A 17,321-nucleotide genomic window follows, 5' to 3' on the forward strand; every position below is an offset into this window, starting at 1 on the left:
TACAAAAAATAATTCACAGGGTCTGTCTTCTTCTTCTGATAATTCGGTTTCGGCTGAGGCGAGTGCGCATGCGGGGGTGGGGGTCGCACGTGGTAGACGAGGCTGGTGGCGGCGGTGGTAGTGCGGCGCGGGGGGAGGACATCACTGAGTGGGTCTACCCGAACGGGTACACATGTGAGGGTACACGCCGTTATCGGACGCATGCAAAACACAGAGAAATCCTGCAAATATTTTATTTGTCGTGAAAATTTAATTGTTTATTTAATACTTAATGATTTACTCGGTTCACCTAACCTATGACAATGACATTTAGTATCTCGGCACAATTCAAAAATACGTACAAAAAGTTCAGCTCACGTCTTTTCATACTACTATCCAAAAAAACTATATGATGCGGACGAAGTCGCGGGAAAAATCTAGAAGAACATACAATTTAGAATATTAATATGTTTGCTGATGGTTTGGCTGATACTAAAAATTTAAACTATACAACCTGGAAAGTTTTCATGAAATAAGGTCATAATTGATTATGGATTGTTGTATCGTCTAAGGCATGGTCATCAATCTTCAACCAAAAAGGAGTTGTAGATATTATCAGACTAGATTAAATTGATTAATATTTACAACACAACTTTTACACAGTTATAACACTATCATAGGCCATTGCCGTCTACCTAAATAACAAAAGCTACCGTCTTAGTTGAAAAATATATGGAATTGATAATGAAATTGTCTAAAAAATATTTATTTTGATTGAGGTCCTGATGTTAGGTCAACCAATCTAGAGAGCTTAAGTCATCTTTGGCGTGGGTGTTTTCTCAAAATTAGCTGTTCGGATTCGGCATATAAACTGTAGGTCCCTTCCATCCCTGACAATATTTCTCGCACACAGGAATGGTTGAGAGTTGTAAGTTGTCTTTTCAATATGGCAATATTTTAATCGCTGTTCGCCTTTATCAACTTTTCATTGAGATGCTTTTTAAATCTTTAGATTCTTTATGAAAGAGGATTACTAAGAATTTAAAATCTTTGGCAACATTCGTTGTTAAAACACAATTTCTCGTCAGTGCTTGATCTGGCTCCATACTTTTTGATTTCCATTAACGTCGACTTATTTAAGTTAACAACTAGGTTCCAAGCTGCATCAATGACCTTATTTAAAATAACTTAGAAGTTAATGAATTTATAAGTTTGTGTGTGAATTCAATGTATACAAATTTTAAAATTTGCACTCAAACCAACTATATTCACAATCAATCTATGACACTTTTAATTGCAGAAAAAGCCGGAAAATCAAAACTTATGAATAATCATCAATATTTGCACTTGCAGCAGCAACGTTTTTGATAAAGAGTAAATTTTTATAATGCACCATTTTACCAATTACTTTTACATCTAATCGCCTTCTTTGTAATATTTCTTTACGTGTTGTTTATTGTTAAATGATCCGTAATTTCAAACGGCAATCATTTTAGAACCATTTTGACACTTTAAATGACAGCTGAGTTTCACAAGTGTCAAATTCCATATCTACCCACTTGTAGCCTAGATCTGAATGACTAGTAAACCACCAATATTTCCAGCATTTGTATGCAGCACACATAAGTCCATGATTTGAAGACTAATGTATGAGTTAGAACTATTGTAAACTTTCCGAAATCAGTTATTTAAAGGTTGATCCTTAATGGGTCTTAAATTAGATTTTAACAACTGTGTCTTCAAAACACTGTTATTCATGAATTTGGCTTCAAGCTTATCATTTTTGTTTCTTATCAATGAACTCTTTTCTAAAAATATTTAATGTAGTTAAACCCTTAAGAAGTCCTGCATTACCGTCAAAATATAATTTGCCCTATGTTTTCAATCCATACAACTGGAACACATAAAATCGAAATATGCCTGACGTTTCTTATGTCAAAAAACGGGTTTGCTTCCACTTTGTTTTTTTTTTCTTATCTGCAGTTTGCAGACTTTTGCGTAAAACACTCTTGTTGAAAAATCCAACTAGGATTTTTGATTCACATTCAAAAGCCTTTCGCCGTGTTGTGAAATTTAAACTATTTAGTTTTATTACCAAAACTAAAATCCACCGAGCTTATTTACTCTGCCTTACCGGTTTGCAGATGCAGTGTATTTTTAACTTTCAACCAAGAAACATTTAAACAAAAATAAAGTTGTCCTATCCAATAAAAATAAATAAAAATAAGAACGAATTCATTGATAAAATAATGGATACGTCAAAACACACTGCCACCTCGCATCCAAATATTAAGTACAATATCAACAACATTGAGTACGATTGTACCAAAAAATGCCGATCACAGTTCCATGGTCAAGAAATTACAGCCGCTCTTACGAAAAGGGCTGTGGAAGACGACAAACTTGCCGCATTTATTGCCAGGAAATGTTGCAACTTCTGCGACATCACAGATCCTCTGGTAAGTGCTGCGATGATGTGACAAGATCAACATCATCGTTCCAAATAAACAAAATAATTGACACTCGTTTTATAGGGCCGATCAGCGGTTCATATGGCGGCTTCAGTGGATCGTTATGTAATTCTCGAGTGGCTTTTGAATCAGGTAAACAAATATCACTGTTGTCATATTACGTTTTAATGGGGTGTTGTATTTAGGGGGCTATAATCAATAGCAGAGATGCTGAATCTGGGAGTAGTGCCCTGCATAGATCCATCTACTATGGCTGTATTGATTGTGCTGTGCTTCTGCTTCGCTATGGAGCCAGCATCGAGCTCCTCGATGAGGACACACGAAGTCCACTTCAAAACTGCTGCAGGCTTTGTGATTTTTCAGACTACTTGGATGTGTAAGTTTTACTTTTGGCAATGATCGAGATGGCAGCCATTAACTCGGGTATTTTAATTAGTTCCGCTGAGAAAACAGAGCTCCTAGTTTGGGGATCGAATAAGAATTACAATCTTGGCATTGGTAACGAAGAAGGGGCATCAACACCCCAGTTCATTGACTTCTTTCGAAAGGAACAAAAGTCCATCGAATTGATCTCACTCAGCGCTTATCACAGTTTGTTTGTTGACAAGAAAGGACAACTGTACGCTGTGGGACACGGAAAAGGAGGTCGATTAGGTAAGAATCGTGATACCTTATCTGTTTTTAGAGAGCTTAAAATAAAATAAAAACAATTCTAAACAATCTTTAAGGAAATGGAACCGAAAACAGTTTACCAATTCCAAAGAAAGTCAAAGTGCCCATAAAGAATGCCGGAGAGAAGATTATTTGCATTAGTACCTCGAAGAAACATTCACTTATTCTAACCAACAGAAGCGCCGTTTTTGCTTGTGGTTTGAATGAGGATATGCAACTTGGAGTTCGTGATTGTCCAGAAAAACTAACTGCATTTAAAGAAGTTGTCACTTTAAGAGATTTCGGAGTGGAAAACTTGAGCAGAGTTATTGCCAGAGATACTTACTCGTTGGCATATTCTAAGAACATGCTTTGGGTGTGGGGTGCAAATTGTGGACAATTTGGTTGGAGTAGTAATAATGAAGCTCGATTCTCAGTACCAAAACAGGTAAATAATTATATAACACAGAGGGTCCTTCATTTTGCGGTTTCGAAGGTAAAACTTGATAAATATCAAAGCGTATCGCTTTACTTTTGACTAAAGTGTTATTTTAGTAGAAAGTTTGAACGTTGCCATTTATCGTAAAGGAACAAAATTTCAGCGATATTTTATGAATTTTAATGCATCTAAATATCGAGGATCATTCTTGTAAAGAAGATCATTTGCAAAGCATAACAGAAATACATTTTAACGGTCCACTTCCTATGAAGTGAGCTTTTGACATCGCAAAAAGTGATTACATTTGAATGACAACTTTTGTAGTAAGTTTAAATAAGCTTAATGCTTTGTTCGAATAGTTTAATGACATTTTAAATGACAACTGAACTTAATTGGTGTCAAATGCCAGATCTAGGACAATTTTTTATAACGATCTCAATCATATCAGCGTACTCAGTCTTTCAACGTTTCGTAAGCGTCTCAAAATGGTTTAATTGAGCTATTAAGAATGCCTTAAGATTCATGTAAATGGGCCTTTAAACTGGCCTAAGTGTGTCCCACTCACGGATAGCCAATTTAACCTTAGCTATCCTCACCACCTCTAATAAGTCAAAACCACGAAATGAATGATCTTTTACAATAGTTATAATTTTGTTAAGTATTTTTTTCTATATTTTAGATTTCGTTACCTGAAAGGACGGAGTTGAAATTTGTTGAAGCAAATAACTTTGCCATTTCGTGCTATACAACTGCCAAGACGATTTTATTATTTTACAACTATAAAATGAAGAGCATCAAACCACCACAGTGAGTTAATTTTAATATGTTAAAAACAGTTATTTTTGTTCATAATCTATCTAACGGCGAAATCAATTTCTGTTTTCAGAGCTTAACTTTTAATTTAGAGGTGATTTACTGTCAAACTTAATCGCGCTTTTTTCTTTTGAAAAAAAAACTAGAAAAACTTGTAAGGGACATATTCGACGCATTAAATTTTTGTATGACCAGAAATTACTTCACAAAATACTAAAAAGCCCCAAAGGTAGTAAACATTTCTGGTCATTTGTTAAAATTGTGCGCAACACTACGTCATCGTCAGTTCCTACGCTCGTTTCCAATGACACTCCTTTTGTAAGCTCGATTGATAAAGCCAATTTGCTTGCAGCACAGTTTGCTGTTAATTCGATGCTGTCAATGAGTGATATGACTCCTCAAATACTTGAAAGCGTAAACCATTTCATGGGACGAATCTTCTTTTGCACTCGTTCAATTGCTAAAGTACTAAAAGATCTTCACATTCACAAATCCGCTGGCCGGGGGAGTATCCCCGCTATTGTTCTGAAGAGGTGTTCTTCAACGCTGGAAAAACCACTGCGTAAGCTTTTCCATCTGTCCTATTCTGCATGTCTCTTTCCGAGTGAATGGAAAACTGCATTGTCCAGCCAGTCCCTAAAAAAGGCAAATCCTCGTCACCATCTAACTATCGTGTAATTGCACTTACATTCCAAGGTCATGGAAACGCTGATCAATTTTCAGCTTAAGAAATATCTTGATGAACGGAAGCTTCTTAATAACCGGTAGCATGTCTTTGATTGCAATAGGCCCACTGGTGATCTCATGGTTTGTCTCACCGAACAGTGAACAAATCTTTACTTCGTTTTGGAGAAAGTAAGATTACTGCACTCGATATTTTAAAGGCATTTGATAGAGTTTGGCATCAAGCTCTCATATCGAAAATGCATGCTTTTGGTATTGACGAATCTCTTCTTTGTTGGGTTAGAAATTAACTTTCGGACCGTTCAATTCAAGTAGTATTGGACTTGTTCAAATTTGATATCCACAAAATAAACGCTGGTGTGCCCCAGGGCTCCGTTTTGTCTCCAACTCTCTTCCTTTAATTCATAAATCATCTTTTGTCTGAAACTTCTAACCCACTACATTGTTTCGCTGATGACAATACCCTCAGCTTTTCATATTCGTTTTTAGATTCTCATCCTTGTTCTTCGGATGTGGACTAACAAAGGCAGCGTATAATAAGCTAATTAAATTCTGATCTTGACAACGTTGTACAATTTGGAATCAAAAACCGTGTAGAATTTAATGTTTCGAAAACTGTCTACTGTCACAAAAGCGTAACCCTTCCCCAATGCCACTATCCATGAGCGGTACTTGCATCGAGGAGATTGAACAACTAACAGTCATAGGTATGTGCATCAAAAATCAATTGTGGAGTGATCATATATTTGACATCGCCAAAAATGCTGCTTAATGTTTAGGTTTTCTCCGACGATGTAAGAAGTTGTTTACACCTTCTGATCTGGCAATAATTTACAAAGCTTTTGTTCGTCCAAAACTTCAGTATAACTCTTATATATTTAGGCTGGTGTTGCATAACGTACTTGAGTCTTCTGGATAGCATTGAAAAAGAGCTCTGAAAATCATTGGAGATCGTTCTCTTATCGAGACATTTGCTTCTCTTGAAGGTCTCATGCATGTTGTGTTGTCATGCTTTATTGAAATAGTTGCATTCCTCCCCTTAAACAATTTAACCGTAATATCCATACTGCCCACCAGTTAACCCTATAACCCCATTTCGGCCGTACTGTTAAGTACAGAGATTCTTTCTTTAGCCGCACTACACGAATGTTAAATGCTTTACCAGGCTCAATATTTCCCACTTATTACAATGTGCAGACATTCAAAACGAATGTGCATCGGTTTCTCCTTTCTAATCTTATCCTCTTTTCCTAATTGCTCGTACTGTGTTTAATCATTCTAAGGGTATTCGTAACCCCTTAAGTGCTTTAGTGATCTTCACGTAATTCAACTCAAAGCATGTGGTGACCAAAATTAATTCCGGTGGGCAGGCCAACAACATAGGTTTTTTGCAATATTAATAACTTAGAGACCTTCTAACTCTTCCGATTACTTTCAAGTGATGTTTTGCTATTTTCTGCCTGAGTTGTATTCATTATAAACATTTATTTAATTTATTAAGTTATTCGATTATAATTATTACAAACCTTTGTGGCTCCTGACTTACACAAAATTTAATTTTTCTTTTTTAAATTCAAATAAACAATCTAGACATATGGAGACAAAACAATGTTATTAACTACAAGCCTATTTGTTTCCAAAACCCTAAACGATTTACAGAAATGAATTAAAGTTGGCATTATCACCAGATTATTTATCTAAAATTTGAAGCCCTTCATTTTCCATTTTCAAAAGGCTTAGATCATATCAGTATAAAGTTGTCTTTACTCTCTGATCTCATCTTTGCAAATTTAGGAGCTCCTTAAGAGAGCGAATTTGGACCTTTAATTTTTGTCTCAACCATCTACGATGTTATTAATGTCATTAATGATTCAACAGTCTCTTTCTACGTCTACGCTGATGATATGAAAATAAAAAAACGTCATTTCGACTCTCTCTGATTCTACTTACTTACAAGGATATTGACACATTCAGATTTGGTGGGATACACAATTTTTAAAACTCGTTGCTAAATGCCAACTCATAACATTCAATAAGCGTTAGCGATTTCATCTTCCCTCTGTAAAAGCCTGGGTTGCTTTTGACGACGCATGAAATGTTTCTCGTCCTTTGGTCTGCCTACAATTTATAAAACCTTTATACATTTGCAGGTCCAAAACTTGAGTATAACTTCCATCTCTTAGCTGGTGCTCCATACCTAAGCCTCTTGGCTTAGAAGAGCTTTTAAAATTATTGGTGAAAATAACATCATCCAACGCCACTAAAACATCAACACCTCTACATTTTACAGTTAATTTAACAGACTATGCTAAAACTGAACTTCTCCCCACAGCTTACAGCTTAACTGTAATGCTCACGGTTCTAGGAATTTACTTTTTAGTCGTACTGCTCCAATGTGAAAAGCTTTGCTTCGCTCTTTCTTTTCCTGTCATTGCATTGTTTTAGAACTAAAAATCAATGTACACTGACATCTCCTTTCCAACTCATCCCTATTGTTCTTATGCTCAAACTGGATCTTTGGCATATTAAAGCTAAGTGCTTACAATTAAAAAAAGAGGACCAACTTATTCCTCAGTTTCATAAAATGGTGTTCTAGAAACCCTATGTCACTAAATTCCAAAGTCTGCTCTCACCACCAAAACGCAGATTTCTTCACACTTATTGCATATTACACATATTACTTTTTAAAATTCAACAAAAACACATATATAAAGTTTTTGAGGCCACCTAAGTTCAAGAAGTGTAGTACCCGTGGCATGATGGTTAGTGCGTTGGACTGTCATGCCAGAGGTCTTGGGTTCGATTCCTGCCTGTGCAATCTAAAGTTTTTTTCACGGGTACTGCCTCTTGCGAGGATTCGGCATATAAACTGTAGGTCCCTCCATTCCTGACAACATTACTCGCACACAGGAATGGTTGAGAGTTGTAAGTTATTAGGCCCTGGTTCTCAACGGACTGTTGCACCATCCAATTTATTTAAGTTCAAGAAGTAGTAAAATTCTTTATAAACCAAATCAATAACCTCTATCTTGAATATTCAGTTTAAATATTTGTACTTTTCTCATAAACCTAACCTACTAAACTTTCTATTTTCACAAAGTACGTACTCAATAAAATTGAGCCAGGGTATCAGTTTGACGTCATCTATACTGACTTTGCAAAGGCCTTTGATAGAGTCACCAGAATTGGTTTTCATTCAAATATTTTGCAATGGTTGAAATCTTATCTTATAGGACGCATTTAATTTGCTTCCATTAGTAATGTTCTCTCTACTCATGTACATTTGTCATCAGGAGTCCCTCAAGGTAATCACCTAGAATCCTTACTCTTTCTTATTTTTGTTAATGAAATGCCAGATATTTTCAATGATTCCCTAAGACTTTTATTTGCTGTGCAAGAAAAATCAAATATCTTTAAACGTTTTAAAATGTCAATGTTCTTCATTCTATCGTTCTTACTATCTTACTTTCTTCGAATATAAAATTGGCAGTAGTGTTCTTGAAAGAGTCAATGAAAAGAAAGATCTTGGTGTTGTTTTTGACCTGAAACTTAATTTTATCAAACATGTTAAATATATTGCTGACAAAGCTAACTCCATGCTTGGTTTTATTAAAAATAAATTCATCAGACTTTTCAGACGCATATAATATTAAATCTCTTTTTTGTGCATACGTAAGATCTATTTTAGAATATTGTTGTGTGGTTTGGAACCCATTCTATAGAATTCATTCATTAAGAATTGAAAGAGTCCAAAAGAATTTCGCTAGGTTTGTTGTATGGAAACTTGGATGGAATATTGAAATTCCTTAAACTTATCGGTTTAGAGTCACTTGAAAATCTTCTCTGTTTTATTTATTCGTGATATTCTGTGGCATAATATCAACCGCCCATACCCTTTATCTTTAATTAAGTTAGATATACCTTTCTCGTCAACTTAGAGATTATGATTAATTCCACGTGAGTTACTTACTTAATGTGGCGCTATAGTCTTGCGGACCTAGGCCTCAACTAAAATGCGTCTCCAGGCAGCTCGGTCCCTAGCTAGCTGTCTCCAGTTTCGCACGCCAAGTTGGTTGAGGTCTTCACCCACTTGCGTGCGCCACCTGAGTCGCGGTCTTCCTTAACTACGTCAGTTTCGCTGTACAGCCCGTACAGTTCGTCGTTATATCTTCTCCATTCTCTATCTATGCGTACGGGACCAAAAATCACCCGAAGAATTTTTCTCTCGAAGCATCCTAAGACGCTCTCATCTTTCTTTGACAGGGTCTAGTCCTCAGCGCCATAAATGAGAACCGGTATGATGAGTGTCTTATAGATGGTGATTTTAGATGCTTGCTAGTAGACTTTACTTCTCAATTGCCCTCTAAGCCCAAAGAAGCAGCGATTTGCAAGAGTTATTCTTCGTTTCATTTCAGCGCTGGTGTCGTTGTCTGTGTTAATAGCGGATCCTACCTCAAAGTTATAGCTGTCCATGGTGACGTTTTGTCCAAGACGTCGTTGTTTAATGTGCTCTTTTGATGACAGCATATACTTGGCCTTGCCCTCATTGACCACTAAACCCATCTCCTTCGCTTCCGTCGCAATGCTCAAAAACGCTCCACTGACATAAAGCTTTGATCTTCCAATTATGTCAATATCATCTGCTTATCCGAGTAATTGGATGGACTTTGGGAAGATTGTGCCTCTAGTGTTGACGGTTGAGTTTTGTACAATTCTTTCCAAAACGATATTAAAGAAGTCGCATGACAGTGCACCGCCTTGTCTTAAACCTTTTTTGACATCAAATGCATCGGTGATATCTTTTCCGACCTTGATAGAGCAGCGTGCATTCTCCATCGTCATTCTGCACAAACGGATAAACTTGACAGGGATGCCAAAACTAGATATTGCTCTGTAGAGCTCTTTGCTATTGGATGCTGTCACGTAAGTTACTATAGGGTTAATTACGCAGTTAATGAACCTATAACTCGCTGTGTTAGGGAAACCAATTCTGTCTCTAATGTAATAGACTTTGACTTCCATTCGTACGTATTTATTATTTCTTTTTTTCTTCGTTTAAATATTAATTTAATTTGAATTTTAAGAAGTCTGTAAGATGATTGATGTAATCTCTGTTTGATGAATTAACTAAACTAAAGAAACGCTGAGAATATTATCATGTTAAAACGGTTTTAAACAAATTTTATTGTTGTAAGCGATCCGTTGTCTAAACAAGTTTGTTTTTGAAATATATTAGAATAGCATAAAAATAATGTCGAGAAAAGGTGTTTTCTTAAATTTCAGCGAATATATTCCAAAAACGACACGAAACCGCTGAAATACTCTTTCTGCGCCAGTTTTTAGCAAAGTTACCTAAGATTTGTATATTTCTCTTCTGCCCACCTTTTATCACAGTACAAATTACGGCATCTTTGAACCTATCTCGAGAATGATGCGAATCTGTGCCTTTTTTCCTAAGAAATGATCTCTACAACTCGCTTTAAGACCCCGAAATTCCTCCAATAATTAGCTCCAAGCTTCTACAAGTACAATATAAGTCTAAACGAAAAAAGACAACAAAACTATATTTAATTGTAGATTTAAGTTTTTTTGTTGTTGTTGTTGAAAATGAATGCTTTTAATAAAAAAAATCTTGTTTAATTATTTTCCACAGAATAGAAGCAATTAAGAGCATATCAGTGGTTGGTGGAGGCAATTCAAGATCGTCAAAAGGTTCAGTGTCAGCCCTTAAACTTCTGATGCTAACAGAAACAAATGTTGTTTTCATTTGGTATGAAATGTCTCAACAATACCTCAGGTAAAGAAATTGAACCTTATCAAATATTTCAACAGTTATACCAATTTTTGTATTATTCTATGAAAGATGTATGTTTTCACATATCCGTGTAAGCGAGATCGATAAGATCTTCTTCAAAGCCAATCAGGTGTTGATTTTATCGCAAGGCGATGTCTACACCGGCAAATGCCATCAAGTTCCAGTACAAAATTACCAAGAGAGCAGTGCCGATGCTTGGTTCACCGACGGACAATCGCGCAAAGATATTTGCAATGATCAAAAGATTCGAATTGAACTGTCGCGAATAGCTCAATTGGATCGGGCTGTGGATGTATTCTGTGATGATGATTTTACCTCATTTGCTGTGCTCCAAGAAAGCTATGCAAATTATTTCGTTCTACCAAAACTCATAGACGAGGAATATAGTTTCAAGAAACTCCTAAACGATTCGAGTGAATTTGACAATATCCATGACTTGGTGTTTTATGTGGACGGAGAGAATTTCTATGCGCATAAATTTATAGTCTTTTCAAGATCAGCAGGATTGCGAGAGATTGTTGAGGCCTACTCTGATAAGAAAATCCATTTGAACTTTGAAAGACTATCGGCGAAAATGTTTGAGTTGATCTTGAAAAATATCTACACAAACTATTTTATAACTGAAGATGGTTCGCATTACTTTTCAATCGATACAAAAAATAAATTCTGACTATAATCTCGTTTTTTTTTAGATCTCGATGATATACAGCAGTCATTAGGTCGGGATTGTCCTCCTGAGCGAGATCAAATCTTGGCATTGTTTGTGAGTTTTGTTGAAAAATTCCAACTTAACAGTTTAGCGAACTTTATCAAAAGGTTTGTTCAACAATAAAAATTGTATTAATTAATATTGTATTAAATGATTTCCTTCTAGTCACGCCAGTCATCTCCCTCGATCGATAGACAGATCCAAGTATCGATTTAGTGCCCTGAAACGCGGTGATTTTCCAAAACTCTACGATGTCACTATTCGATGTGCTGGGGATGTTGAAATTCATGCTCATAAATGCATTTTGGTCTCGAGACTGGAGTACTTTGATCTGATGTTCACACACACCTGGTCAGAGACAACCACCGTTAATTTGACAACAGTACCACCGGAGTACATGACACCAATCATAGATTTCCTCTACACCTTGAACGGAGACAGTTTTCGAAAGCAAAACCATTCGGAAACGTTTCTCTACAATATGGTTGTGTATTGTGATCAGTTTTTCATCGATCATCTGCGGAAAGTTTGTGAGGTTTTGTTGCTGGAAAAGATCAACATTCGAAAGTGTGGGGAGATGTTGGATTTTGCATGTCTTTACAATTGTAATGTCTTAAAAACTGGTTGTTTAAATTTTATCTGTCAAAATTTGTACCGAGTTCTATCGCAAAGAAGTTTAGAATCATGCGAGCCAGAAGCCTTGAATTTCATTAACGCACATTACCGTCAAATGTTTAAGGAAGTATTCGATTATCGCATGATAACTCCTGACTCAGAGGCTGTTAGTGATGAGATTTTGTTAAGTTTTGTTGATGATTTCGAGGTTGATTTGGACTACAGAATGGAAGAAGGTGACACTATCAAAACTCAGACAAAACTTAAACAGAAAGAGAATAAATTTTGGAGAAGTACACGACAACATGAACAAGATGCTATCAATTCAATGAAAGAAATGAGTTTACAAGATTCAAGAAAAGACAGTGTGTCTGAGAAGTCAAAGGTCATCCAAGAAGCAGATGAGGTTTCGGCGAAAATACACGATGAGTACAAATCATGGCTGAAAGTGGCCGACAAAAGAGATGTCAAAAAGAAGACAGTGGTTCCTGTTGCGGCAGCGGCGGTGAATGCGAATGAAGTTCTTAAAGTGGAACCAAAACCCAGAGAAGCTCTAGTTGCTCTCAGTCCACGTGTTGAGAAAGTAATTCCCGAAGAAGAAACTACTCCCACAAAGGAGTTCAATATCAATTTAGCTGAATTCACGCCAATACGAGCGGACAAACTTTCTCAGAAACAGAGAAAACGACTTTCGTCAGACACAACAATGCCTCTAACACCTTCAAAACCTGTTGAAGTACCCCAAGCTCGACCCAATGCATGGGGTATCAGTAGTCCACCAGATTTAGACTCATCATCATTTATGAATTCGCCTTCAAGTTTAACAAAAGAATCTCCAACCAAACCGGCGACGACGACGTCGGGGCCATCACCATCTACAAGTCGTACAAGTTTTAGTAAAATTCTTGAGGACGAGAAAAAGCAACGTGAATATATTGATAGAATGCGCAACAAGTCGTTAGTTTTGACGCAAATAGAAGAGACTGCAATAACTGAGTTGAGACATTTTTATAATGTCGACAATGCCGCTGATGAGATTATAACAATTGAACGTAAGAAAAGACCAGTGACTATGAATTTTGCAATATGGCAAAGAAATTAATTATTCTTATTTATTTATAACAAAAAAAAATATTTTTTATAGTTTTTTCTATATTTATAGACATGATATTTTGATTTATTTTGACAAAAACAAAAATTAATTTAAGAACAAAAGTAAATAAAGGATTTTAGGCAATTTTACCAAACATACATTTATATTGTATGTGCTGACATTAAAGAGATTTTGTTTCTTTTATCACATCTGTAAGATTCCTGAATTAAACAACTGTAGCGATACTTAATCTATCTATTGTTATGGTTTTTAAAAGAAGTAGTTGAATCTGTTTACCAGGGCACTGCTGTAAACTCTACAACTGCCATCAGCGTTGAAACAATTGTTAATCGGCGTTTCTTTGGGATTAGAAAGAAATTAAGAAATAAAACTATCGAAAAGTTCCGGTTCTTGTCTATGTACCAGAAGAATGAACAATCCCTGCCAAAAGAAAGTTCCTTTGGTGTCGCTAAGCCAGAGCGAAAGAGAAACAGATTAATAACTCATCTCCGGTGGATACCAAGTTGAACTTAGTATTTAAACTGGAGGCAGCAAGATAGAGATCAAAAAAGTTCGCGGAATCTTAGAAAGGTCTTAGAAAAGTTTGGCATCATCTATAGTCTTAACTCTCGGAAGGCATTTGGCTAAAAGTCGCTAAATACCAATTGCCTTTAATAAAGCCCAAAAAAACAACAACAGAAAAAGACACTAGGATGCGACCCACACTGATAACTCCTCATCCCGTCTGTCGATTTGTCTTGTTTGAAAGGATTGTAGGTTTTCGAGTTTTATTAAAAAAGTTGTTAGTTGAATTATTCTTAAGAAATTAAAAATTACCAACAATATTTTGTATATGATGAAATAAATATAAACAAATCTATTGAATGTCGAAAACAATATTTTCTATGAGATAAAATTAGTTTGAAGCCAATATTTTAAATTTTTAAAAATGTTTGGTTTAGGTGTTTGTTGTTTTTGTAAAAAAAAACTATCAATTCGATTTTTCTCAAAATTTTACTGAATGTCGAAAACAATATTTTATGAAATGCCGACACTTTAGAGTACGGTATTAACAAAAGCAATCCGAAAATTGTAGACGATGTACCACAAGAAAGTGTCTTGTATCTTTTATAAACAACTGATATTCCAGTAAATATCAACACTATCATGGCCGAATTTGATAAAAAAAAAACTGCAAAATTGATGTCAGATAAGTACGATATATAAACTTTACAAACATAAACTGTAACCGACATATTTGCCATCGGTTCAGGTTGCCGGAACAATGTCCCTTTTGCTAGCTCTGCCGTGGGTTCTTGAACCTAAATCGATTACAAAAAAAAATGAATTTCCGGCCTAAGCGTCAATGACCTTGTTTGACTTGTGAAAAAATCGCCTCAACCAACCCTGCCATGGTTGTCTCCCTCGCTGGGACAACAACTTTTCACTCTCCTTGCCTCATCCTTCCCATCCTCTTCTTATTAAAAGAATTTAGTTCACCATAATGATTTTACAATATATTTCAAAATTTATGTAGGTATAAATCGATTTTACATAGCTTAATTTGTATCGGTATTTAAAATGACCAATTTGAATTAATTAAATTTACGATTAAAAACAAACAATAATAAATGCTGTAATGGCCACTATGCGTTTTTTTTATTCAAAATTGTATACAAAAAATCTTAATCACGTCTTCCATTTATTAACAAAATTGGGATTTCTAATCAATATTTTATGGAGAAACCATTATTTTCTATCACTGCTCTCAATAAGATTCGTGATAATAGTGGTAGGGATACTATTTCAAGCCTCTTTGACTTGGGCAAAGAGGTCATTTGGAGTTTTACAGCTTTCGCGTACAATTCTCCGGTCTACAATCTCCGATAGATTCTGTATGAGGTTGAGATCCGGAGACCATCAACTCAACTTTATGATCACGAAACCATACCTTTAGAACCTTGGCGGTGTGTTTTGGATCGTTGTCGTGCTGGAAAGTCAATTTCAGAGGAACATTCTCCTCTGCGTAGGGGAGCATGATGTTTCACAAAATGTCCTTGTATACAAAGCGATCCATTATCCCATCTATTTTATGAATAGGCCCTACTCCCCGTCCAGAGAAGCATCCAGAAGCACCATTAAGCATCCTCCTCCATGTTTCACGGTTCCTCTTGTAATCGATGGATCTAATTCTCTGTTATTCGGACGACGAACACGTTGCACACCATCTGAACCCTTAAAATAAAATCTGGATTCGTATTAAATGCTCTTTGGAGGTTTTTTTTTCACTATTTTTAACGATTTCAAACCACCATCCAGCGTTCTCCGGCGAATCGTTCTTTCACTCAGTTCCAATGATAGATCTGTTTTAAGTTCTCTGGAGCATAAGAAGGTTTTTTTTTATTGCTCGGACAAGCAGTCGTTGCCCTTGGCCTACCACCTCTGTGGATAGTTTTCACGGTGTTATTCCTGTTAAATGATTTTATTTAGCGAGATATCACTGATTTATAAATATTAAACTTTTTTGCATGCTCTGATTATTTAATTCCACTTCTATAATCGTTAATTAATTTTAATTTAAACGTTGTTGGATATTTATTTCGCAGCATTGAAAACAAAAAAATAGAGACCAATCATTTCACAGGTTATTACTCCACAAATTGCATACAGTGAATGACTATTTTTTTAATTTAAGGTTTTGTTACGTTTCTAATGTACAGATTGATTAAAAGTAACATTATTTATCCCCTGATGTCATGTGACGAGTTCAAAAAAGAGTAGCAAAAAACTTACTTTAGCTTTGGCCAACGGTAAAACGAATTGGAGATATTTTTTTGCTATTTTTTTCTTGCATTGCACACTTTCCCGTGCTTTTGTTTCGTATATTCGTATATATATCTACTACTATCACTTCTGCGAATAAAATATATCTATTGCACGGTTCGCGTGATTATAATTTTTTTTTTTTAATTTTGATCCCGACACGACACTCTCACTCACTACAATTTTTTTGAAAATTAAATTAATAATTAAAAAATGATAAAAAAACGCAATAAAAAAATTTTATTTTAATGGGCTGTAAAAGAACTTTCAGCCTCTAACGCCACAGTTGCATTTAACGGAGCCTTGACACCCACGGCTACCAGTTTGCTCCAATACCGCGGTTCAGGATTCTTTTAGCTAGTTTTCTTTTTAATATGTTTCTGGATTTTGTTGTCCAGCGAACCAAGGAACTAAGAAAAATCCTCCCGTCTATGGACTCTGGACAATTCTCTCTTCTGAACTTTCCAAACTCTTTCCTGGGTCTGCTCTAAGTTAAGCAGATTCTTATTGTAAATAAAAACTTATTTCAGGATAGTTAACTAAACTCATACAAATTTAACGTGAATTGATGTCGAAATCAATTCACTCAAGTAGTTAGACTCGATGTACATACGTTGCCATTTGAAAAAATTTGCTCTAGTGGCTTGTAGAATTCGAAAATAAAAGAATTTGAAACTTTATTTTTCTTTTGGCTAATACTTACTCATCAATATTTTGTGCTCAGTTAGCAAACAAATTCAGCCAAACAGCAAAATTTGATGTTCTCTGTAGATTGTACATTTTGTAACAATCCAATACCCATTCTACCAAAAGAAATATTTCTTATTTATCTCACTGAGATTTCTCTTTTCAGTGTCCCAACCAAAGTCAGTATTCTCTGAACCTATCTTTAGCACAATTATCGACCTACACTACCGACTCTCAATATCGTAGATTCCGATCTTGTATATGTCATTTTGACAATTCAAGAAACAAGAATTAAAAACAAACTCAGTTTTCGTTTGTTTACGTTGGACGTCGTCGTCGGTTTTCTTTAATTTTTTTTATTATCGTCGTCTTTTGTATAATTAATAAAAAATCGCTTATGCAATTTGTAACAAAACATACAAAATGATCCCATTTCTATAAACAATACAGGAAGTACCTTACCTCAATACTGCCAAATATAACTTCGGATGCAAACCTTAAATAGAAAAAGCACATCATAAATAAAAGAGGACAGCTTAATT

General features: G+C 35.5%; 1 protein-coding gene across 1 annotated transcript; it reads left to right on the forward strand.

Annotated features, from left to right (window-relative positions):
* Positions 1–1,946: 1,946 nt before the first annotated feature.
* On the forward strand, positions 1,947–13,455 carry LOC129952931 (inhibitor of Bruton tyrosine kinase). Its single transcript, XM_056065907.1, has 10 exons — positions 1,947–2,438; positions 2,514–2,582; positions 2,636–2,826; positions 2,887–3,104; positions 3,179–3,549; positions 4,220–4,347; positions 10,691–10,834; positions 10,901–11,481; positions 11,545–11,668; positions 11,727–13,455. The coding sequence occupies exons 1-10, from the start codon at positions 2,229–2,231 to the stop codon at positions 13,276–13,278; spliced, it is 3,588 nt and encodes a 1,195-aa protein (XP_055921882.1). The 5' UTR covers positions 1,947–2,228; the 3' UTR covers positions 13,279–13,455.
* Positions 13,456–17,321: the final 3,866 nt, after the last annotated feature.

The sequence above is a fragment of the Eupeodes corollae genome, chromosome 3 (genome assembly GCF_945859685.1).
Source record: "Eupeodes corollae chromosome 3, idEupCoro1.1, whole genome shotgun sequence".
Classification (NCBI taxonomy): Eukaryota; Metazoa; Arthropoda; class Insecta; order Diptera; family Syrphidae; genus Eupeodes; species Eupeodes corollae.

Bases quoted from the DNA above. Each gene is read 5' to 3' on its own strand.
- LOC129952931 (XM_056065907.1), top strand. From the start codon at position 2,229: ATGGATACGTCAAAACACACTGCCACCTCGCATCCAAATATTAAGTAC. The intron at 2,583-2,635 runs GTAAACAAATAT...TGTTGTATTTAG, and splicing joins TCGAGTGGCTTTTGAATCAG to GGGGCTATAATCAATAGCAG. The intron at 10,835-10,900 runs GTAAAGAAATTG...ATTCTATGAAAG, and splicing joins ATGTCTCAACAATACCTCAG to ATGTATGTTTTCACATATCC.